Raw genomic sequence first — 26,021 nt, 5'->3', positions numbered from 1 at the left:
CCATTAGTACAAAAAGAAATAGAACATTACAATGGATCATCATAGATTACAATAATACCTTAATAGTTGTTCAAAAACCAGATGGCAATGCACTTATAGTGTTGGATGCATGAACTGTAAATGAATTAACGGAACCAGAAACAGAGAGGCCCTCTATAATAGACAAGCTGCTTTAGAAATTTGAAGGAGTGAAGTATATCAGCACAATGGACCTGATGGTTGGTTACTGGCAGACTGCCTTACACGAAGACACGAAAGTATACAGCATTCCTGTTGGAAAGAGTTCATATCAGTTCCAAGTGTTACCATTCAGTTTAAACATACCAGTCTCCATTTTTGTAAGTGGTATTGTGTGTCGACCAATTATTAGTGAGATTAGGTTCCTGAGGTGTCACCATTAAGTCCTCAACATCACAATTTGGGAGAAACAATGTTAAGTTCTTGGGTCTTGTTGTGAATACCATATTTACACGAGTATAAGACCCCCTCTCCAACCCCTTCTTTTAGAGGCTCTTTGAGAAAAATTTACTTTTTAACAGATTCTCACTAACCAAAACTACAAAATTTTTACTGTTGTAAGGTCTCTGTATATGATGTTACCAACACATCTACTCGAAACTTTTGCAATTATATTAACTATCTAAACTTTGATAACACAGGGAGAAATATAATAAACAGAAAGAAATGGTTTACATTATCTTCATTGCCTTCTTGTTTACTGTCTTCTGTGGTACCACTGTTTTTAATCATCGACATCATCCTAACAGAACAGATCTCTCTGTTGTCACAAATATTTGGCTATTTCTTTCGAATACATTGCTACACTTGAGGTTATGGTTACTGTGGGACCTAAGAAAACAGCTATTTTCTCTAAACACAGAGAATTTCGATTCTAAACTGACATGAGAATGCTACAATGTCCCTTGCTTACAAACATATTGTCTCCTTCTCTCTCTGGTTGTGTAGAACCAGCAGCCGACTCAGCCCCTACTCTTCCCATCATACCTCACAGTGAGCACAGACAACACTGCTGCATGAAATATGTAAATATGCCACTGGATCCACTCTAGACTTTTGGTATCTTCGCAGAAATGCATGCTATTATTGACTATTTGTGAGAATTTTAAAGTAAATTCAATTTCATATACAAAACAAATACAAAACTCGAGCCAACTCGAATTCCCTACCCTTTGGAATTCTTCAAAATAAATTTGTATGAAAACTCAGTAGCGAATGCAGCATTTTTAAATGTACAACAATCACTATATTAATCTACTTAACAACATAAAAACATTGACCTCAGCAGCGATATAAGACTATACTGTATTTTTCAAATGACGAACTTGGGGAAAAAACCTAGTCTGATAATCGGGTAAATACAGCACTTTGGGCATTCAGCCTAATCTCTCAATGGGTGCGCTGTGTCAAAAAAATTAAAAAAATAAATAAATAAATAAAAAAGAGGGAAGGAGGGAGAGAGAGAGGGGGGGACAGCCTTTTTCAGGGTTGTGGGATTATACAGTATATTCCTTGCCAAATCAGTGCTTAGGTTATTAAAACAGAACACAGTATGGAGATGGGATGTAAACTGATATGAAGAATTTTCAAAAATAAAAGAAACACTGGCAGCATGCAAACTGCTGATTCACCCAAATTTTGATCTTCCTTTTCATATGCCAGTGGGTGCATTGGATTATGGGTTGTGCCGTCGCAAATTCCAGACGTATGCGACTGATCGCACATTAGAGAAAAAGCCAATAGCTTTCACTAATAGAATGTCCATGCAACCTTAACGAAATTACAGCATTACAGAAAAGGAAACAATATCAATAGTGTGAGCATTCTAGAAATTTAAATACCTACTAGCAGGACAGTACTATATACAGACCATAGTGGGTTCACTTTAAGAGCAAACTACCAAACAGTATGTTAACATGATGGGCTCTCTTTCTGGAGGAGCTTCCTTTCACTATTAAATATATGAAGGGGGAAGATAATATATTACCCGATGTACTGTCTTGACTACCTGTAGGTCCTCAATTGAATCAAAATGTAAAGGAAAGGGGCAAATATGCTGCTCATTTTCTAAGGGTAAATACATATGAGAAAGACAAAAAATTTAGAGAGATAACAAAACAAAGATGGGCACTTACGTTTGCAAACTGATTCCTTGCATCAAAGTCATACCTGTACTACCGACAACAGGAAATTGTATGCACGAATATTGCTTCATAGGAAACAACTCACAGAGATGGGGCTGAGGAGGAACAATGTATACGAGGTGCGACAATAAAGTAATGAGACTGATGTGAAAGAATGTTGCTTACCATTTTAGTCACGTTTACTGTTGTCTCCTTCAAAGTAGTTCACTTCTGATTGCACACACTTTTTTCAGCACTTCCGCCATTGATGGTATTGCCGTTTTCACTCTTGGAAATAGAAAAAATTCGCACAGAGCAATATCTGATGAATAAGGTGGCTGTGGTAGTACTGAAATTTGTTTTGAGGTTAAAAATTGCTGTACTGACAGAGCAGTATGGGATGGCACATTATTGTGATGCAGAATCCAATTATCAGCAATGTTGGCACGGACACAAAGAACTCTTTTACAAAGTCTTTCTAAAATTTCTTTGTAGTAATATTGGTTAACTGTTTGTCCAGGAGGCACCCACTCTTTCTAAACAATTCCCTTGGAATTGAAGCACACAAGCATGCATTTCACTTTTTCCTTTGACATGCGTGCTCTTTTGGTCTGGGTGATCACTTTGAGCACCATTGCGAACATTGGCGTTTTGTCTATGGATCGTACTGAAAAAAACCAACTTTCATCACCAGTGATAGTATGGCTCAACAATTCTGGATGATTTCCATTTGTGCGAACATATCGGCTGCCACATTTTTCCGGGTTTCTCGCTGTTGTGGTGTGAGATTTTTGGGGACCATTTTTGCACAAATCTTTCTCATACCAAGACCTTCAGTTATTATTAGACGAACCGTTTCTAGATTGATGTTCAGTTCTTCTGCAACCATTTTCACGGATAACCTTCAATCAGATTGTACAAGTTCACGCACCCTGGCCAAGTTGACATCCATCCGTGAGGTTGATGGTCATCCACTACAATCTTCATCTTCAACACTCGTTCTGCTTTCACTAAACATTTTATGCCACTGAAAAACTTGAGCTCTTTACATAACCTCCTGTCCAAAAGCTTTCTGAAGCTGACTGTAAGTTGTCGTTGCGTTTTCACCCAATTAAACCCAAAAAGAAACGGCATACCACTGCGCAATATTATGTGGTTCCATTTCCGTGACGAGAGAGAGACAAACGTGTTAACTTATTACAGCACAACTCACGACTGAGCAGTTGCATCGATGTGCTGCTTGGACTAGAAGCAGCTTATGGACCAAGGTCAAAGATATTGTGCCTATGCAAGCCTGTAGGGTTGCCACATCTTGCAACGAAAATCAGTCTCATTACTTTATTGTTGCACCTCGTATATTTGTGGTATTGGAATTCTTGGCCAAACTAGTAAAATTATACCCATTAAGGAAAGCAACATATCATGTTATAATGAAATTATGCGATCATTTTAAAAATGTGGGCAAATCAAAAAATTTGCTGTCGTACAATGGAACACAGTTTCTAGCTGAAACGTTTAAAGAATTTTTGGCATGGGAAAGTGTGAACCACATCTTAAATTCGAAGTCTCACATTCAAAGTAATCCAGCAGAATAGGTCATGCATGAACTTGGCAGGCTTTGTCAGACTAAATGCGCAAACAGACATTCGAAATGGACAGACATCATGATACAATTTGAAAAAAGTACTAAACGAGTTCACACATTCAGATACAAAGTTTTTCTCAATGTAAATAGTAGTAGAGCGAATAGGAGGCTTGCTCCTGAAAGGGGTTGAATGGGCATAGGGGGATGTCAGTTCACAACAGTTACTGAGCAATGGTGTGAATAATTTGCTAATAGAGGAGGCTGAAATGAGGAAAGGAGATGGGAGGAGGGAACACCCATACAGTTTATGGTGGGAAAACTAGTTTCAGTTAAGAACCATAAAAAGAAACTATAAGCAAAATATCACCCTTTGTATGAGGGGCCATTCTTAATAAATAAAACACCATAAGCAAAAGGCAGCTGTATTAACTAACCCAGAGACAGGAAAGGGCAAATGTATGTACAGTGTTAACGACTTAAGATCATTCATCTGTGAATAAGAGAAAAGTAATAATAATCCACAATTTCAAAATTATCTAGTATAATTAATATACTACAAAGCTCAGAAATTTATTGCTGGTAGGACATACTTAGTGCTCAGCTGAATCAAAAGATTGTGCAAGATCATAAATATTCTTGTGTTGTGCAGTGTGGTAGTGTAAGAGGAAAGATAGCCATGGGGAAGAGAGAATCTGTAATATTGTCACCATTGTAGGGCTACAAAGAAGGAGTATGTTTTGACAGGAGTCTCTGGGAAGGGGACAGCATGTGGTGTTTGCTAACAGTATTGAAGTTGCTAAGGTGGGTGTTCGTAGGCAACTTTCAAATGTTATGTTGTGTTGTGTTGCGTTGGCAAGTAAACTGCTCCTATTTTAAAGTTTGGTTTAAAGGACTGGTGTATCTGAAAATAATGATTGGGTGTAAGTTGAGGTGTACATGGAGACAACACTTGAGAGAGAGGCTGTCTGCTGCATTGAAAACGTTTGAACCTGTCATTCTTGTGCGTAAAAGTAAATAGTAATATAATAGAGGGAAAGAAGATGCTGTGACTTACCGAACGAGAAAGCGCTGGTAGATAGACACAATAAAACACACACACACACACACACACACACACACACACACACACACACACACACACACAAATATCAAGCTTTCGCAACCCACGGTTGCTTCATCAGGAAAGAGGGAAGGAGAGGGAAAGACGAAAGGATGTGGGTTTTAAGGGAGAGGGAAAGGAGTCATTCCAGTCCCGGGAGCGGAAAGACTTACTTTAGGGAGAAAAAGGGACAGGTACGCACGCGCGCGTGCACAAACACACGCACACACACGCACACGCACGCGCGCGTGCACAAACACACGCACGCACACACACGCACGCACACATCCATCCGCACATATACAGACACAAGCAGACATATGTCATAGGGTGAAGATGTGTATGCCTCAGTACAACCATTGTTCCTTAGGAAAACGCAGATCTTTTCCATATAGGCATCAACTGTATTGTCTCACAGTGGAACAAACATATAAACAGTTTTCGCAATTATTTTTGAAATGAAATGTCATGTGGCTAGCACCTCCCAGCGGTTGGGCCGGTCACCTGGTCTCCGACCTAGCCAGGGAATCGAACCCAGGCCCCTCGCATGGCATTCTACCGCACTGGCCACTCAGCTATGGAGTGGGACATTTTTGAAATAATAAAGGATTTACTCACTTTTTTCCATCTGTTTCAACTTCATTTGACTGCACCTTATATAAATGTAGACGTAAATGTACACAACATTACTATCACATTTCTCATTTTGTGCTTAAACTGTAATATGTGTGCTATATATTTTAAAAACATTAGATTAAGCACAGTAGTTGTATATTACGAGTACATGCCTTGTGGTATAATGTAGTCTAATGAGACCAAACAGATCCAATGATTAAATCAAAGCCACATCAGATCCAAGATTCTTGTTTAATAACATTGTGCAGATTGTGGTCCTATTACTAGAGTCATTAAAGCACAAACCTCAAGAATTCATGCCATATCTTACAAAATCTTAATTTTTCTTTACTGTGTATCCTGGGAGTACTTGAAATGAGAATCAACTCTCAGAAAACGTGAATTCGGTAACTTTAAAAGATTAAATGTAAGTCATTGGACTGATTTTATCAAACTGTGGGAAAATAAATTTTAACGACTGTTTGTGTGTCTACACCTCATAGGAATTCTTTTCAAAACTGTAGCATTGATTATGGTCATTTTTGTGGTCCACGTTATAAGGTGCTGAGAGGCAGAATGTGGCATGGGCCTACTGACCTCCGAACCTTTGAACACGGTACACTCATCTGTCAACATTACTGTGACATTGTACTTCTTTCCAATTTCTTTTCAGCAGTGCATTCCGTTGAGATTCATTTTTATGGATGGCAACATGCAACTACATCGATTGGAACATGTTGAAGAGCTCTTGAAGTGAGAAGATATTCAGCAAATGGAATGGCATGCCTGTTCCCCCAACTTAAATCTCATCAAGTACATGTGGGATGCATTGTGGGGAGATACTGCAGCACATCCACATGCACTAACAGTAACCCAGTAGTTGTCAACCGCACTGATTGAGGAATGGAATGCCCTCCACAATAACTCTTTACGACTTTGTGGTCAGCATGGGAACATGATGCAGACTATGCAATGCCATTTGTGCTAATCACACTCCAAACTAAGAACCAAGTCCTCCCTTTTGTATTGTCTAGCAAACCATCTTGAATCATACTGACTTCAGTGTAATTGTCTTTAATTTAAAGTGTCATTTCTGTTTGTCTCATTGTGTACTTCTTTTAGTTACATTCTGTACTATACTGTAGCAGCTTTCTGTATGTACAGTCCAAACTTCATTGAATTATGTTACTTGACAGTGACCCACCATGGAAAAATTTCCTTCTTTCTTAAGTTTTGCATCTCTCTCTCTCTCTCTCTCTCTCTCTCTCTCTCTCTCTCCTACTACTGTGATTACTAATACTGCATGCACCTGTCTGTAGAAATGATTTTCCACTAGAACCATAGGGCTGTAATATTATGGGAATGAATCTACTGCAGCCAATTTAAGAGAAGACTCCAAAGAACACAAATACAAGAGAAACGATCACAGACCAATACTCTAGAAATTAAAACAGATGAATGGTAGCTTTCTGCAGAATGGTAGTTAAGTGGTCTTTTAGTCAGGTGTAATTTTTACAAACAGCAAAAATCAAATCTCGTGGCATTGAGTTTATTTCATTGCAGGAAACACCTGATGAAAACATCGAGTAACTACATTAAAGTACTGTGTTGGGAAGACGCAGACTACCAGTAGTAACCTGATTCCACAAGGTGAAACCAAATCGCTGTGGAAGTCTAAGAAATCACATCAGCAAATATGACTTACTAAATAACTTGTGCGTTTACTTTAAAAAGGTTTGCAAAAAGCAAATGAACAATTTTATATTACATACCGTAGTTTGAAGTTGATGACTGAAGTTCATATTATGGAAATGAACATGTTTTTGTTGGGTGGTTGTCTGTGGCTGATGTTGGACTTGCTGCTGCTGCTGCTGCTGCTGCTGCTGCTGCAACTGTTGTTGCTGTTGCTGCTGCTGCTGCTGCTGCAACTGTTGTGTCTGCTGCTGCTGCTGCTGCTGCAACTGTTGTTGTGTCTGCTGCTGCTGCTGCTGCAGTTGTTGCTGTTGCTGCAGCTGCAGCTGTTGCTGCTGCTGCTGTATCTGTGGAGGTGGTGGTGGTGGAGGCTGCTGCTGCTGTTTTTGTTGTTGTTGCTGCTGCTGCTGCTGCTGCATCATCTGCTGTTGCTGCTGGTGATGCTGCATAGCTGCTTGGTATGCCTGTTGCTGCTGCTTACGGAGGTTCTTCACTTCCTTCTTTGAGACAGGTTTTGCTTTAGGCCGGTCACTTATGGCTGTGGACTGAAGAAGGCAAAATTTTTAATTTTCATCAGGAGTATATTTCTAAAGCATTCTGAAATGTAACTACTCCTTTTGAATTAATGTAAAAGAATACTGAAGCTGTATTTCAGTCTGAAGCTACAACTTAATACTGTAGCTATACAATGTTCAGATATTAACTATATTACTTTACCTCCGCATGAAAGCCAAGTAAGAGACTTTACTTTCACTATATCACCAGTATATAAAAATAAGGGGTTATTATTATTATTATTATTATTATTACTTGATGAAACTCTAAATATGGTATGAACATAAAAAAAGCAGAAATATACATGAACAAATTTCACCACTGTAAGGTCAACATAGCAATGTGTGACTATAATGTCCACACTAGTTACCCCACATCAATAGTGTTTTTATTACACTCACTATGCCAACATGTGGGAAGAAGTCGTACAAATAAATGAATTTCAGAGAAGCACTTGGGATAAGTTACACCTAGGTGTCACGCAACCAGTCAAAATATACAAGAAATGATACACACTTCCTTTCGTTTGCAGGTTTTTACTGAAACTGGTGGTTTTCCAGAGTAGCAGTGTAGCTCACACCAGAAGTTGTATTCCAATGATGTGACAGGTCATAAGATACCCCATAATACCATGTCAAACCACCTCTTGCCCAGCATAGTGCAACATGTCGACATGGTGTGCACTCAGAAAATTGTTGTAAGTCCCTTGTAGAAATACAGCCGTCCATAATTGTGAAAGTGATGCCTGTGTAGGATCTGTGCATGAACTGACCTCTCAATTAAGTCCCAAAAATGTTCAACAGGATGTCAGATACTCTGGGAGGCAAAATCATTCGCTCCAATTACCCAGAATGTGCTTCAAACCAGTCATGAACAACATGACATGGTGCATCGTCATCTACAAAAATTCAACCACTGTTTGTGAACATTAAGTCCACGTCTAATAATTTCCGGGTATGCAGCCGGATCCCGTCGACATTCTGCCACGATATTTCGGCCCAGAGACGTCCGGCCATCATCAGGTGAGTACACAACTACTGAAGAGCCCAGTTGCATAAATACCGCGACTGCAACTGGGCTCTTCAGTAGTTGTGTACTCACCTGATGATGGCCGGACGTCTCTGGGCCGAAATATCGTGGCAGAATGTCGACGGGATCCGGCTGCATACCCGGAAATTATTAGAAGAAGAAATACGCCGGGAAAATTTCAGAAGTCACATTAAGTCCACGGTCTCCAAGCAGCTGAACATAACAATATCTAGTCAATTAATCATTTACAGTCAATGATTCATTCAGTCTATTCCACATAAACGCAGATCACACCACATTACGGGGCCACAACCAGCTTGCACAGTGCCTTTCTGACAACTTGGGTCCATGGTTTAGTGGGGTGTGCACCACAGACTAACCCTCACATCAGCTCTTCCGACTGAAATTGGGACTCACGTAAGCAGGCTATTGTTTTCCAGTCATCTAGGGTCCAACCGATACGGTCATGCGCCCAGCAGAGGCACAGCAGGCAATGCTGTGCTGTTAGCAAAGCCACTCTCGACTGCCGTCTGCTGCCATAGCTCATTAGTGTCAAATTTCACTATGCTGCACTATGGATACATCTATCGTACATTCCACAATGGTTGCTGCGGTTCTTTTATGCAGGGCTACTTGTCTGCTAGCACTGCCAACTCTACGTAAACACTGTTTCTCTCAGTTGTTAAGTGAAGAACTTTGGCCACCGAGTTGTCCGTTTACGTACTTTCACTTGTGACGTGTGGTTTCCGAGATCATGAATACATAACAGTTCACAGGCCTGCTTATAGAGGCTACTTGAGTCTGTCCCCTGGCACACACTGGTGAGTCGTCAAAGAAACAGTATTATTTAAATGATTGCAAACGTGTGCTCAGCCTCTTCTGTAGCCTGCATGTTCAGTGCTACAAACAACTTGTACTTCACTGTTACGTATTGCTCCACAAAGTACTGTGTTCCATAAATTGTGTTTATTCTTGCTATTGCAAACTTGGCATGGAGTCAGTGCTAAGTCACACAACAACATTCTCAATGAAAGAAATAGTCCAACATATCACTGCACAGCAGCAAGCTTTCACCACACATTAATATCAATTGTTGTGCTAACTTGCGCCTTCGCAAGAACCAGCCAGCTTATTTGTTGTAATGTGATGTGGAATCTTCTCTCAACCTATTACTGCAACAGAACATGTCACAGCAACGTGTGTAGAGTGTTACCATTGTCACAAATGCCCAAACTAGTCTTACAAAGACTAGACTGCAGAATTCCACAGTTTGACCCATCATCGTAAATTTGTCACTAGCACCTATCACAAATCCTATGCTGATCGGATGGTGCATGCTATTATTCGTCTGGTGCCAGGTAGGGAAGTCCACAAGATACAACAGTAGCATCTGCGAGCCCTAAGCCTTGGGCTGTTTGCAAGTGCTGAAAGAAACGCCACATTGCATTAGTGTGTAACTCCTCTTCAAACATGGCAGACACAGAAGCACCAATGGACACACTGTATCTCTACACTGACTGTCTCCCTAAACAAATTTTTTACTGACGCGCGTAAATGTGTGTGTGTATGTGTATGTGTGTGTGTGTGTGTGTGTGTGTGTGTGTTTTTTAAACCACTAAAAATTCAAGTGGACACAGCAGCTGCAGTGACTTTAGTAAACCCACAAACACACATGATCTTGGGCTCAACCCCCCCCCCCCCCCGACACACACACACACACACACACACACACACACACACACACACACACACACACACAGAGTTTCACAGAAGTTTGTTAGCTACAATGAACAACAACATTCTGATCCTAGGTCAGTTCTCCACTCCTTTCTCCTCGACATCTGTTGTTCACCCTCTCGCCTTCCTTGTTGCGGATCATTCCCATTCAACTGACACGTTTAATGCTTTTGGTTTCTCCACTGCCGACAGGGTAAATTTAGTGCCAGATCAAGTTCCGTATTAGCAACTGGAGTCCGTCTGCTCAGAATTTTTGTCTCAGTTTTTCTCTGGGCTTCATTGCGCTACTAGTTTTGAGGCCCACATTACCATGAGAGTGTCCACCCACCCTCATGTTGTGCAACCGTTCAAGGACAAATTAGACTATTTGACAGCACTTTATGTCATTCACCCAAAGCTTTGCCTCCAGGGTGACATTAGTGTCACAATTGATGCACAGTCTGTGACAGATACAAAGGTTGCCCAGAAAGTAATGCACCGCATTTTTTCCTTTCAACAAATCTTTATTTAACATAATGAGAATTACACACACACACACACACACACACACACACACACACACACACACACACAAAAGAATGGTGTTTTATCTATACAACCTATTTTTCCACATAATCTACATCCCGTTCTATGGTCTTCCTCCAGCGCAAAACAATGGGGTGTATGCCCTGTCGGTACCAATCATTGTCTTGGTGGTAGAGCCAGTGTGTCACTGTTTGAATCACCTCCTCATCATCCCCAAAATGTCTTCCACAAATGGCATCCTTTAATGTCCCAACCAAGTGGAAGTCCGAGTTGGCTAGGTCAGGAGTGTCAGCCTGGGATAGTCTCCCCAACCACTGACATCGTGGAGCTCCGCCAAACTGCCTTCTGATGACCTCACCCTCCTTGCCTAGCAACTAACTGTATTTCCATTAACAGCAGATGCTCCACAGACTTTGCACAAGCATTTGTGAATATTACCTACAGTTTCTTTCTCTGCAAAGAAATCCAATGATGGGACGTTGCTTGTAACATACATCACCTACAGATGCCATTTTGAAACTGCCTTGCACTACGCTATCTGTCTGAATTGACGGAAACACTGTCCGAGAGAGAGAGAGAGAGAGAGAGAGAGAGAGAGAGAGAGAGAGAGAGAGAGAGAGAGAGACTGCAAATAACACTTACATAACGTTTCTCATTCACAGGACTGTTTTTGGCTGAGAAAAAAAAAAAAAAAAAAAAAAAAAAAAAAAAAAAAAAAAAAAAAAAAAGTGTTGTACTTTACTTTCTGGGCAACCTCATACACACCCATTGCCCCGTCCTGACAAGCTGCTAGCAAAATTATCAGGCAGTCACTACTTTTCCAAGATTGATTTGTCGGAAGCACACCTCCAGCCCCCATTGGATGAGACCAATAGGCACTTTCCGAATGTCAATCCAACCTTTGGGCTATAACAATATCAACGCTTGCCTTTTTGTGTCACTAGCGCATCCACAATTTTCCAGCATGTTTTTAACCCACTGATAGTGATACACAGTTTTCTCAAAACATGAGTGATGTAAATGGTAGGTTAGGTTATATTCCGATAGATTTACACATCTTAACAAGGGTGTTAGGTGAATGTGTGTTGTAAAATATGTGGAGTTCCAGTTAGTTTACATGAAGACAGTGAGGTATCAAATGGAATAGCCAGGAAACTTATCATTAATTGTGCTAGTTCTAAATATACTCAATTTTGGAAGTCTGATAAGTGTAAAGATAATTATTTTGAAGTAAATGTAAGGTGGTTTTATGGATTGAAAGTTATTGGCAAATTACACACTGCAGCAGAAACAATGTGTGCCTTGATGAATATGCCACGCCCACCTTGTAAAATCAACAAGTATGCAGGATTTATTGGAGCTGCTGTGCAATCTGCTGTGTGTGAGTCAATGAAAAGTGCTGCAAATAAAGCTGCTGAAATAAATGACGGTGTGACTGACATACCAGTAGCTTTTGATGGCACTTTGGCAGAAGTGTGGCTACAGTTTTAAGAATTCTGTTGCTACGGTGACCAGTGTGAATACTGTAAGGTAATAGATTTCCAGATTTTAACTAAACATTGTTATAAGTGTAAATCAGCGAATGGAGAGCATATCTGTGACAGAAATTATGAAGGAACAACTGGTGGTATGAAGGCCTCTGCAGCTATTGAAAATTTTAGTCCATCTGTGAACGAAAGGGAATGTGTTACACTAAGTTCTTAGGTGATGGGAGACTCTAAAGCATGTACCAGAGTAGTAGCCACTCAGCCTTATGGTGAGAAGATTATCACAAAACTGGAATGTGTTGGTCATGTCCAGAAGACGATGGGCATCAGGTTGAGTACGTTGAAACAAAGTTTGAGAGACAAGAAACTTTCTGATGGTAAAACCATAAGAGGCAGGCTGACAGACAAAATGATTGATGAACTACAGCAGTATTATGGGATGGCCATTAGAAATAATACTACGGATTTGTTGAAAATGAAGCAGGCAGTAAGGCTACCTTCTTCCACAGTCTGTTAACTAATGAAAAACCAGTACACCACCTTTGTCCTCCTGGACGTGATTCATGGCGCAATTACCACAATGCCCGGTACTCAAACAGTTCATACAGCTATAAACATTCCATCCTAGCAGCAGTCATGGATATTGTAAAACCTACTTACCTAAACCTGGCAAATTCTGAATCACTGAAGAAGTGGCTGCATGGTAAGACTCAAAATCCCAATGAATAGTTCAATAATCTTATATGGACACACTTACCAAAAAATGTTTTTGTTGGAATGAAGATACTAAAGTGTGTGTGCGTGGGGGGGGGGGGGGGGGCAGTGATGCTGTTATTGCTTTTGATGATGCCAACATTGGTAGGGTGAAAGTGCTACAGCATATGGGAATTAATCTTGGAGCAAACTGCATCAGAGAACTTGAACGGATGGACAAGGTTTGCATTGATAAAGCAGAGAGCATGCAGCACAGTTGGCCACCTAGGAGTCCAGAAAGAAGAAGAAGTAACTTGGAAAAAGATCAAGAGAGTGATATACAGTATGGTGCAGGGCACTTCTAAGTGACTAAAAATAAAAGATTAAGCATATATTAAGCGAGTTACAGTCTTGAGACTTTAGAAGCTGTTCCTGAAAATTTACATTTTCTTTTGCATTTTTCCCTAAATTTCAGAAACCACTGAGTAGAGTATTCAAAATTTTAGGGAGTAATAACATACATATCCTGAGTCTACTGGACTAAAAGAGGAACATAATGTTATGTATAATTAAAATTATTTTAGGATAACTTACAAAAAGTACACAACATTTTAACAGTTTAGTTAAAAAATTGTTTTTCCTAAAGCAGTGGCTGAAATGCAATTCTTGTAGTTCAATAGACTCAGAACATACAGTTTAATGTCAGTGGTTACAGTGGTTCCTGAAATATGGGGAAGCCAAGTTACTAAATTTAGCATTGTCAGGATAGGGCGTTCCAACTCCCCTTAAGTGATCACAAGGTTTCATATAAAGCTGTACAGGTCCTTGTAAGTGACAGTGCTCTGTACACAATACTGTGTTATGCTCAGTTTGGTCGACAAGTGCTGGACAATAGCTACATCCACCTTAAATGAAGTTGTGACAATGATAAAGTTGGCTTTTGTTAACATCTGGAAGTGCAAATATAAATACATTCAGTTTTTGAAATGTCTAATAATGGAAATGTAAAAAGAAGCCAAACTTTTTGCAAATCCTGTTGTTACTCACTGGAACAGCTTGTTTGAATCTTTAATGTATTCTGAAAATTACTTCTGGGATACAGTCAGTTCCAACACCCCCCCCCCCCCCAAATCCAGTTGCTGGATATGAGACATAGTAGCAATAGTGGTGTGAATTTTATTAAAAATTGACAGACAGTACATCATTACTCCCCTATTGCTAGGAACATCAAATTATAAGACAGGAACACAAGTACAATAGTTCAAAATACAAGGTTTTGAAACTAACCTGAACAACATCTGAGCTTGCAGAGATTGTCTGCTGCTGCTGAGGAACAGTTGATGCAGGTTGTTGCTGCGGTGGAGGCGGTGGCTGTGACTGAGGTTGTGCAGCAGGAGGTGGTGGGGGATAAGGACCTGAAGTAGCTATGAAGCCCCCATCACGACCTGTTGCTACCAGAGTCAAAGACTTCTGCTGCTGCTGTTGCTGCTGGGATTGTTGTGGTTGTTGGCAACTACCTGCTAATGGCTGGCTGCCACCCGTATAAAACGCATTATGCACAGAGATGGTATTATTCGGCCCCTGATGGAATAGTGTCCCTGAGACACCTGATGCACAAACCATACCTGTAACATATAATAAGTAATTAGTTGGGAAAGTGAGGAATTTATTACAGATGAAATAAACTATTTGTGAAAAGTAAAAAAAACGTCATTTAGCTAATCTAACTCAGGGTTCATCCAACATCAAACCACAACACTTAGTTTTTCAACATATTCTGTATTGTATGCTTGTCAGATCACAATATCTAGATGAGAGCTTCAACATATGTCTATTCTTTCTCTGAGTGCTCATAAATGCATGTGCTGCTCTATCAAAAACATCAAACAAACTCATGGCACACAACATATGAATGTATTTAATTCCACTACAATTCTTCCAAACACTGCAAGCTTTATTTTGCAATGTAATCAATACCATGAATATTGAGTAAACAATCAGAAGAGGACATTTTAAACATCCTTCGAAACCATTTACCTCTTAATCCATTTAGCAAGATTTAAGTTTGTGGTATGTCCATAAACGTGGTAGTACAAACAGCACCACATTACTTTTTTCACAAATGGTACCTGCCCTTCCAAATAAATATTCATACTAAAATTACTGCAATTATTTAAATTTGTGTATTTTTGCAGCTTTCTGTTTCTCTGCAATGATATAATTAGTATTCTGCTAAAAACTACTATTATGATGAATTGTACAGACATTGTTGTTAAATATAAAAAGCAATGAAGTTTCTTATCTACCCCCCCCCCTTTCTCATTCCATTTCCCCTAATGGCTGAGGCCCATTAGATCAACACTAATGCTTCCACAAACAGAATTCTGATATTTCCAAAATGTTAACAATATCTTTAACACCATTTCTCAGTGTATATCTAATTTATTAAAATGCAGCCAAGAAAAATAGGCACATTCAACTACTTCTCCCCCTTCCTTTTAAACCAAATGCACATGAAAACCAACACATTTTCCCAGAATCAGGACTACAAAACTGCAGAATCAAGAACTGTCCCCGAAGTTCAGTGGTTGCCGAGACAGTAGACCAAATATCCTTCTTTACTAGGGGGTGGCACTAATGCACTGCCTGCTGCCTGAAACAAAATCCTGCCTATTTTATGTTTCAACCAATCTATGCATTAACCAATCACCAATATTTCAAGTATCTCAGACAAATGCATATTCTTACTTGTTAACCGAAAATTGTCATTATCTCCACATTATTCTCAACAATGATACTAACAACTGGATTTCTTTAGATTTAAAGAGAGTATAGTGTTATTTAGGCTAAGACTAGGTACCATATTTGGTGAGATGTTCAATCTGGTCTCTCCGGGTTGAGCAAATTAAACAACACAAATATGTTTATTTAAAAAAAAAATAGAAACGAGAGTTATAATGAGGTAATGATTAAATGGGCCCAAAAATTCAGGCATTTTGCCAGAGATTACACACAAGGTACATGTGCCTATGCATTCCGTTAGTGGTTCTTTTGTGAAGGAAAGCATTAAACCAAATCATTGGTTCAAAGGTCCTACAAAGCCAATTGCTACAAATTGTCTAATTCGTAAGAGAATTTTATACAGATCAAATATCACACATCCTTAGCAACTACTGCAGAGAAACCTCCACTGCACATAAGAGACAGAGGCAATTACAGAACACTAACAAGAGGCAACAGGCACAGTTTTCTTGTTCATGCCACCCCTCAGATCCCATTGATAAGGGGGGAAAGAAGAGGAATACTTAATAGAGCTTGAATTAATGAAAAGAACAGTACCATTTATAGTACAGCAGCTATGAGGAGTAATAATTCAATGTACTTAACGTGGCACTTAGATAAGTGTGTGTGTTGCTGTGACAGTGAAATTTCGTGTAGGTACTATGACATTCCAGGAGTGCTTTTCATCATTTGAAATCTGATTGACTGTTTTATGACCTTCAAAATTAAACTGTGTGTTTTTTGTTTGTGAAAACATTTCAGGCGATGGTGAGCTTTCCATGAAATGGATACAGTGTGAAACAGGATTTGCGTATCAGCATGATTGCCAATGAACTGGAGCATTGTTCCTGTACAGCATCATGTCACCTAGAGACCCAGACACAATGATTCACCATGACTTAGCTGAAAGAACTTATTGCTAAGCCAACCCTGACAAGCACTGCAACAGTAAGAAAATAAGTGTGTATAAACTACAATGCATGCACTTGTTACATGGCTGGTGTAGCTGGAATTAACTGCAATGAATATTTTGAAACTTTTGGTTCTATTGTGCAAGTAATATGAAGGGATTAAACTGAACGCTAAGGCTTTTAGCAACACAGGATGACTTTCACCTCCAGTTACACTTTGTGCAATAACACTAGGTCTAAATAATACATTTAAACTATAAATTGTTCCAGAATAGGGAGAAGTTGGGAGAAAGTGAGAGCATATTACTTAAAACAGGACATGGTCTAATAAAAGCACTGATTGTTTAAGGACAGTGTCAACTACTGCTTCACTGTGATATTTTTATCATTAAAATATCACTTTACGTAAGTCAAAGTGTTTAAACCAATTCATAATTTTCAAAGCTGCTCAAACAGAAGCAAAACACTGCCGTTACATAAAATATTTTCCAGATCTTTCGAAATTATGCAAGTTAAACCCTAACTTAACCTTACAATACCATCATAAGCCACATATACAAATGTTTCTGTTTTTGTCGTCCTATTTGTGCCCCTAAACAACTTATTCGATTGTTATTAAACTTTGGCAAGTAGTTATGTGCATGCCTACAAAGGTTTCTGAATTAGTCACTTTACAACAGATGGTATGTGAGCCATTTCAACAAATGTGTGTATTTCATAAAGGCTAGCTTAGTGGCTGTTTGTGTCTTTTCAATGTGCGAGTGGACATGTATGACAACACAAACAGTAACATTTCAGTTAATGTGTGACAAGTGTGTTAACTGTGAAATTCCAATTGCTGCTCTAAATTAGATAACAAATATCACATGCACTTTTTTTTCCTGTTCTTAATCATCACAAAGCATTACTTTCACTGACAAATCGATTACACCACCCAAATCAGAAGTGACTGGTCGATCTATCCCTCAAGAAAAAGGCATCACAAGCTTCAGAAACAGATGAGAAACAGAATTGGGAACCATTCAAGTATGAACTCCTTGATCCAGATGAACACTGCTCACTGATTTTCCCCTTGTGCTAATTATAATTTTCATTTAAATGTGGTTATTGGAAAAATGGATAAAGTACATGTGTCTTGCAGTGTCCTCAAATTTAAGAATAAACACTAGGAATACATTGTGTGGATGGAAAAATGAAATTGCCAGAATTACTTTCAACATTCAATTATCAATGTTGATATCAAGTGACAGGCCAAGCTAAACTTTCTTGGCACACATATGCAAGTAAAATTCATGTTTCCAAATGACAGCATTCACTACACTACAACACATATTGTGTCATTCAGCAGAAAACTTCAGATTTATTTGTGTACGCATCAGATTTTAAGTGTATTCAAAAGCAGTTCAATAAACAAAGCTTAAACACAAACACTTTCTTTGAGTGGCACTGCAATGTACTCTTGGTACTCTCAAGTTAAGTTATATTAAATACATAGCAAACCTTGAGTTGCCAATGGCTGTGGACTGAGATCGATGTTCAGCCCAAGAGGTTGAGCCACGGGTATCACAGAAGCACTTGTAATCCCAAGGCTGCCATCTGGCAACAGCAGCTGATTGGGACCTTTTTCTTGTAATTCTCTTTCAACCCTCTGGAAAACAAAGATGGAAAAACACTAAGTATGAGTAGCATAACAATAAAGTATGTTAAATGGTTTGAGTACTCTTGAGAAATATTGAAATTCTGATCAACTTGTTCAGGAAAGCCATCAACTACAAAACAACATTCTTAAGATCACCAACGGTAAACATGCAGGAGACCAGGTAGACAGAATCAATGAATTGAGGTGAAGGGTACAAGGAGACGTGTACAACATGGTGGCAAATGGACAGATAATAACCCCTCCCCTCCCCTGCACAAACATGCTGGAGAATTACTATTTCTTCAAAAAGTTTCCCAAAACTAACCACCTAAACCTCACAAAGGTCCAGCCACAAGTTGCACTTTGTCAAGGAATAAAGAGAATGTTGGAAACGCTTCACTGCGTCAAGTTACAGACAATGGGAAGATACATAGTAGCCAATCAACAGCTGTTAACTAGATACGTCTTGATTCTGCTAACATACAAACTAATCTTTGTTGTAGTGATAAAATTGTATGAATTATTCACATTATGTGGGTTCCACTTTATTTGCTTTCAGGAGTTTCCTTTATTGATCGACAACATTTTCGTACTGTCTGTTGAATTATTATTAACTATTTCTTCTCAAATGTGGAATCTACACTGTGGCGACAGACTAATCTGTAGCATAGGCCAGGATCTACGTTAGGTTGGAAGGTGACAATTTTGTTGTGATTAGGCAAAGCCAATTAATATGAAAGCAAAATCTTGGTTGAAGTGACAGACTGATGTGTAGTGTAGCCAGAGGTCTCAGCTAGTTTGAAAGCTGATAGTTTCATTATTATTATGTTCTATTGACTCGCAATGATCCTGCAGTATACAAAGCATGCCCGGAAAGTTAAGTACTGTTTCATTCTAGCATCACTACACCACTACGGTCGCAGTTCCACACATTTGCAATCTTCCTTCTGGTTCATTAGCTTTCCACTGATGCCATTACAGATGGCTTGTGTTGTATTTACATGTGTCAGAGATTGTTCAACGTCTTTAATAATGTCTGAGCCAAGCAACTGAAGCAAGTTCTGTAAAACAGTTTTCGAACACAACGAATGTTAAGTCAGCTGAAATTCATAATCAACTTATGGCGCAAATGTAACGAATGATGGAATGGTGAGAAAGTGCATGAGAGAATTCATGACTGATGACCCAATGTTCATGATGAAGCACAAAGTGGGAGGCCTTCTGTCATCAACGATGGTTTAGTTGAGAAATTGAATGAGAAATTTCGTGAAAGCAGACTGATCAGGATAAGAATGCGTTGTGATGAGTTTCCATAAATTTAAAAAACTGTTTTCCAAGAGACTGTCACAAATCACAAATTTTTAGAATCCAACCAGAACATAATGTTTCGGAAATCCACAAAACAAAGCGACTTGGCTTGTGATTTAACATTTCTTACTCAATACAGTAATGAGGGAGATGAAATGAAACTCTGGTTTGTCACGTCACACACACACACACACACAAACACACACACACACAAAACCACACACTTTTCTAGGGACAGGTGGGCCAGCAGTCTCGTTGAATTTCTTCCCAGAAGTTAAGCACTCAATGCGGTACAATACTCTGAAACAATGAGAAAACTTTCTTGTGCAAATCTAAACAAAAGGCCTGGAATGCTAGTCAAGGCAATGTGCTGCTTCAGGACAACATGCGTTCCCAATATGCTTGTGTCACTCGAAACCTCACTAAACAGTATGTCTGGGGGCAGTTCGATCATGCGCCATACAGCCCAATCTGGGCTTAGTGGCCGAGGACAGGGATCATGTGTGTGTGTGTGTGTGTGAGAGAGTTGTGCTTGTGTGAATCTGTGTTTGTGTGAATCTGTGTTTTCTACTTTGGAAAAAGGCATTTTGTTGGAAACCTTAACGTATAGCAGTGTTTTTGTGCCTGTCTGTGACTTCAACTCCTTTATAAGGTGAGTAGCAATCTATCCATTTTGTAATAAAGTCCATGAACCAAATTCTTTAGGAGGATAATTCCAAGTTCAATTACGATTTACAGTTCTATTAATAATTCTGTTAAGTTTAAGTTCCTGCTTTCCCTGTAAATTCATTAATTACCGTTACCTGACACCATTCCATGCCAAGATGTGTCATGAAATAACTTCAAGTGTAAGATAAAACTTTACAGGACCCTGTCTCTGACTATCATCCCGGGAAAGTAATATCCATAGCCTTTGATAGCAATGACACCTCTGACGCTCTTCACTACACTGTCATTATTGACATTGCAGAAGTACCAATTGTACTGATACCAGTAGAAAAGAACTAAAATGTAAGTATTTAAAGGTCACTGGTAATAAAACTGTGTGGGCTAACGAAGAGTGTGAGGGAGGAGCTTGAGTAGGTGCAGGGAACCTTGGGAGAGAGAGGTGTGCTAATGTGATACACCATGTAAGACACAGTTAGTGGAGTGGGATGGTGAAAGGGAGGGAGAGACCAGGGAATGCGATGAACAGGGACAATTGTCATGAATAGGGACAAAATAGGCTTAACACAGCTAAATCCTTACAACTGATAAGGTGTATACTAATGGTAACTTCCGTATTGTAATCAAGGTTTATAACTGTAAGTACAACCTTCTGAAGTGCACTAAGTGCTTGAAACTGGTCAAGAAATTAAAATTTTTATATGCAACTGGTTGCTTATTATTTCATTATATAATACTACAGTTGCTGAAGATGGACAATGTACTGAAATAATAAGTTATTACTTCCGGGATTGTCATGATTCAGCAAGTTTTTTATTATATTCTGTGTGTATATTTTTTTTTTACATGTTCTGCATTACACATTTCTAACCTTTGATAATCCCATAAAAGTACTGTAAGAGAATGGTATCCATCGTTTTGTTGTTTTGTGGGTCAGCTCACATGAATAAAAAATAACTTTTGTTTTCCTCTTTTGACTGAGATCTTAGTACTCATTACTGTTTTGATCTTCTCTTTGTTTACGCATTTCATTTCATTTCATTTCATTATATTGTATCACACATTTACATGCAACATAATGTATTTTAATCATGACCGTAGATTATTTTTCTATGTTTGTATTGGGCAATTATTTTCGTATACAACAACAAAGCTTTTGAAATATCTTTAGATCGTTAACTTATTCTGAAACCTCTCAATGCTTAGCAATATGTAGAAACCAAGAAACATCAATCCACAAAACTGTTGAATGAAAAAAATGAATTTACAGTTGTATGATAGGCTGTTTTATTTCCTGTGTGTCCAGTGGCCATTTGTTCTCAGTAACTGGCCCTGTGCTGTCCATGTTTTCTTGGCTATTTTCCCAAGTTTGTTGTGCCTTTGCCTTTTTTGTGCTTAGATATGCTGCTTTCAATGAACTTATTTACGTAATATATAGTTATGTTGCTCACACCTATTCAACAGTTAGCATTTATAATTCTAACAGTTTACTGTAGACCCATGCTTGAACACAACATTTTTTTTTAAATTACTTTTTAACTTACTCTGATACCTCAGTCTTTCAAACAATACAATGCCCAGGATGGGACATCAACAACACTATGAGAAGGATATATTGCTACACTCTGTAAAGATAACATTTTGAGTTGCAGACAGGCACGATAAAAAGACTATATAAACCATTCACCTACAGCCTTCTTCAAAAAGGAAGAGGAGGAGGTTATATCATTCTTTAATATTTGCAGAAAACTTCATTCACACTAGTAACAAAATGCTATGACATTATGATGTCAGAATATTTAATTAACTACTATGTAACTATAAAATACGGCACAGCAATAAATTATAATGTAAAAATTACACTACAGATGAATAAAAAAAGAATTTGTGTGTGTATTTGCTTGGGGTGGAGGAGGGTCACGTAACCAGAAGTGGTATGGACATACTATAAAGTTTACTTGCAATTTAGTTGTACCCTGCAATGAATAGATGCTACACTTTTAGATATATAACAATATCAATTCTGGCCTTTCCATTATTTGCTTTCACACTTTATGATGTGTAATAGTAGCTTACCACAAAATGTGCTCAAAGATGAAGCTTTCTGGCTTTCGAACCAATTGCAAATACTGGAAAACAGATCACAGTTGTACGACACAAACTAATAAAGTTTCCTTTAATGAGAGTTTTCCTTAAGTAGGAGTTTAGTTCAAATGTAAAAGTGATTCATTCAGAATTTGGAAATTTTTATGCCATAATTGTAGTACTCTATAATCAGGGGAAAACTGATTTGGCTTTAGCAAATCCTAAAGTATGTATTTTTGCTACAACCCTTTCATGTAAGTCAATAAGAATTCATTTGAAACTCACACTTTTCCTGCCAGTATAGCGAGTTGACAGGAATAGATGTGCCAGGCCAGCATGCTGGTTTTGGTAAGCACCAACTGTTCTACACTAAATGAGAAAAAGTTTTTCAAACTGTGTGAACAGCTCCAGTAAAACTTGGCAATTCCTCTCACTCTTCACCACCACCACCACCACCACCACCACCACCACCACCACCACCACCACCTAGCTCTGCCTGATATTTTGCAAAAGCATCACACAGTTCACTTAAATCTATCTGGTGCACAGAAGCCACCATGACATTATCACCACAAATCAAGCAGCTTTAAATTCCTTCATTGAGTCATTGTACATTGTACTCTAAGAAAAAAATGAATCATACAATGTATGGTAGTACATCACCAGCACAACTTCAGTGTTTCGAAATCCCTCACTTTCTTTACAGTCTGATGAAAACACTGCCTCAGCTGCTAATGTGTTAATAAATGTGTACAGTGCATTCCATACAAAGTGGTCAATGAAAAAAATAATTTTTAGCTTGACCATCTCAGAAAAAATTTATATTTGTTGGGTGAATTCCCTGATGTTTAGTAGACTCAAACAATAAGAAATTTTAAAAAAAAAATATTTTTATCATTTAAAAATCTGCAATTTTTTAAATTATTCAATAATGGGTTGAATTAGGACTTTCAAATAAAAAGCATTTAGTTCAGCACAACCTGGCCTACAAACTAAAACCATCACCACCTAGATGAATGTATTGCTTAATATATGAGGGTTGGAACTTTAATAGTGGGACCTATTTATTTACAGCTTGTACAAAATAGACACGTGTTTCAGAGTTTTACTGACCTTCAAAGTAGTCACCAGCATTGTGTACAACAGTTGCCAGCGATGTGGAAGTCTTAGGATACTCTTAGCAGTTCCATTTGTGTTGACAGTTCGAGCGGCGCAGTCTATTACCTCACAAATTTGTAGCAGTTCTGAAGTAAATGCCGCAAAGTGATTCCTTCAGTTTAGAAATCTGAGTTGAACTCACAAGGGCTTAAGTCAGGGGAGTGCAGTAGGTGGTATAGCACTTAGCAGCCCCATCAGTCAAACAAATCAGTAACAGCTTTTACTGTACATCAGGGTGTATACGACCCGGGACAACCGGGAAATCCGGGAAAAACCCGGGAATTTTTTCATCCGGGAGAAAACCGGGAAAAACCCGGGAATTTTTGGGAATTCCGGGAATTTTTCATTGTTTTAGCTTTCAGTTAATTTTTTTAATTTGGCTGCAGAATTGATTCTCTAGCAAAGAATGTTATTGTATCCTGCTACTGGAGAATGATACTGCAGCAATAAAATATAAACGAGAGGGGAAAAAAATAAAACTTTAGTGACAAAGGAAATGTGCAATTTACAACAACAAAAAACCATGCACGCACAAGCGTTTGCAAATAGCAAAAATATGTCAAAGGCCGTAGGGCGCAGACTGTAATTCTTCGTAACAATAAACTGCTTGCTATGAGCATGACATCACAACTGTTCACATTAGGTTTGTTTGACCAATTGCCAGCGGCCTGTTGGGCATGCGCATTTGACTCGCGTATAAGCAGTACCTTCTCCCGCTACTTGAAGTTTGACTGTTAACTGTGTCGGTAACAGTAGCAAGCAGCCAGATGCAAACGAGAAAAATTTTTTTCGTGCGCCATAGCTGCCAGTTTCACGCTTGCACAGAGTTGTCCGAGTTGTAGTGGGCAGGGGGTTAACCTCCACGTGACGCGTGTTTACGTTAAGTGATTTCGCTGCTTCTCTTCATGTACAGCTCCCAAGTCAAATGAAAACAAAACAGATTTCTGTGGCGGGGGAGCTATCAAGTGAATTAAAATACATTCACATAATTATGGAGGGCAAAAATATATTATTAATTTCAGTTTTCTGATTTTATTTTGTTTCCAAGTTAGTAGCAGTCAAGCATTAATTGCCTTGCAGAACAGTGAAGTTATTTTTGCAAGTTTGCTAAATAAATTAGGCTTTATTAATCTTTCCGCTGAGGCAATCATTTTATTTGAAACGGAGTGTTTCATTCTACAGTATTGGCTAGTTCCAACTTTTCGCTGAATTTCAAGTGCACGTTATCATCTTCTGCCATACATGGCATTATGCCATAATAAAGAACCAAAAATGAGACCGTAGAGTACTGGTACTCCAAGAAAATTTACATCCCAAAAGCCACACTGGAAAGCTTAGTATCAGATGGGACATACTTCATTGTGAATCTGGAAAAAGCCAATTCGCACTTCAAGCCGAATTATGCATTTTAGTATGGTTTACGAAATTCCGATGCTCTTTGGAGTACCCTCTGATGCCCTGTTTCTTTTATGGTGTAATGTAAGCTCTTTTAGTGCTTTATACACACGAACATAAGGGCTTCCTACACCACTGCAGTTGCACACGCACAATAATGCCTGTTTTCTGGCACTCTCTGGAAACTGGTAAATCAAACCTATTTCTAACAGTCTTCGGATAGTATTGCGAACGGTGGTTAGCAAAGCTTTACTTTCAAAGTAAATTTCTTTTTACGCAAGATGAATTATGTTACGTGTGAGAAAGTGGGTTGGATATCTAAATCACAGAGCGTTCGAAACTGAACAGTTTGAGGACCAGCCACTTACAAGAATTTCGAGCCGAGACATTTATGTCATAATATTAAATTTACTGGCACATTTGTGTGATGTATCTTAAAGTATAACACACGCAAAAAATATCAATATTACATGTGAAACCTAAGCTTCTGTTGTAGCGTGTTAATCTTAGAGACATAATATTATATGTGAAAGCTTAGCTTTTATTGTAGATATACGGTACTGTGTACATTAATGTAAACCGTTAACTTTTCCTCTTGCGTGTTCGCGCTATTTAACCAGTGATCTTGCTATTGGCTGACTATAACACGTGTCCTATGCTCTGCATAGCTGCTGTCATCGGCTGACGAGATCTCGTGGCTTGAGATATGACTCGCTTACAAAATGACATCGCAACCTCGGTTTCAACGCTCCGCAAACTAACGCGCTGTGTTTGGTGCAATTCGAATTTATACTTTTGTAATAAGAAAATATGCAACGTATATGTTGCTGCAAATCAAAGGTCTTTCCAACACTTCTCTCCTTTTATTTTTTTTATTTTTTATTAAAAGTCTCTCCAAAACTTCTCTGCCAGTCTTTTTT

The 26,021-nt window shown here is 38.8% G+C and overlaps 1 protein-coding gene across 1 annotated transcript in view; it reads right to left on the bottom strand.

Moving 5' to 3' along the window:
- LOC126103748 (ankyrin repeat domain-containing protein 17) overlaps nt 1-26,021 on the bottom strand; it is a 236,288-nt gene that overhangs the window by 135,008 nt on the left and 75,259 nt on the right. Inside the window, exons 16-18 of the mRNA XM_049912333.1 lie at nt 18,351-18,498; nt 14,446-14,783; nt 7,213-7,677 (exon numbers count right to left, since the gene is read on the bottom strand). Of these exons, the coding sequence (XP_049768290.1) occupies nt 7,213-7,677; nt 14,446-14,783; nt 18,351-18,498 (951 nt within the window). The remainder of the gene's footprint in view (nt 1-7,212; nt 7,678-14,445; nt 14,784-18,350; nt 18,499-26,021) is intronic.

The sequence above is a fragment of the Schistocerca cancellata genome, chromosome 1 (genome assembly GCF_023864275.1).
Source record: "Schistocerca cancellata isolate TAMUIC-IGC-003103 chromosome 1, iqSchCanc2.1, whole genome shotgun sequence".
NCBI lineage: Eukaryota > Metazoa > Arthropoda > Insecta > Orthoptera > Acrididae > Schistocerca > Schistocerca cancellata.
The sequence above is the reverse complement of the archived record's forward strand: the minus strand, read 5'-3'. Positions and strand labels throughout refer to the sequence as shown.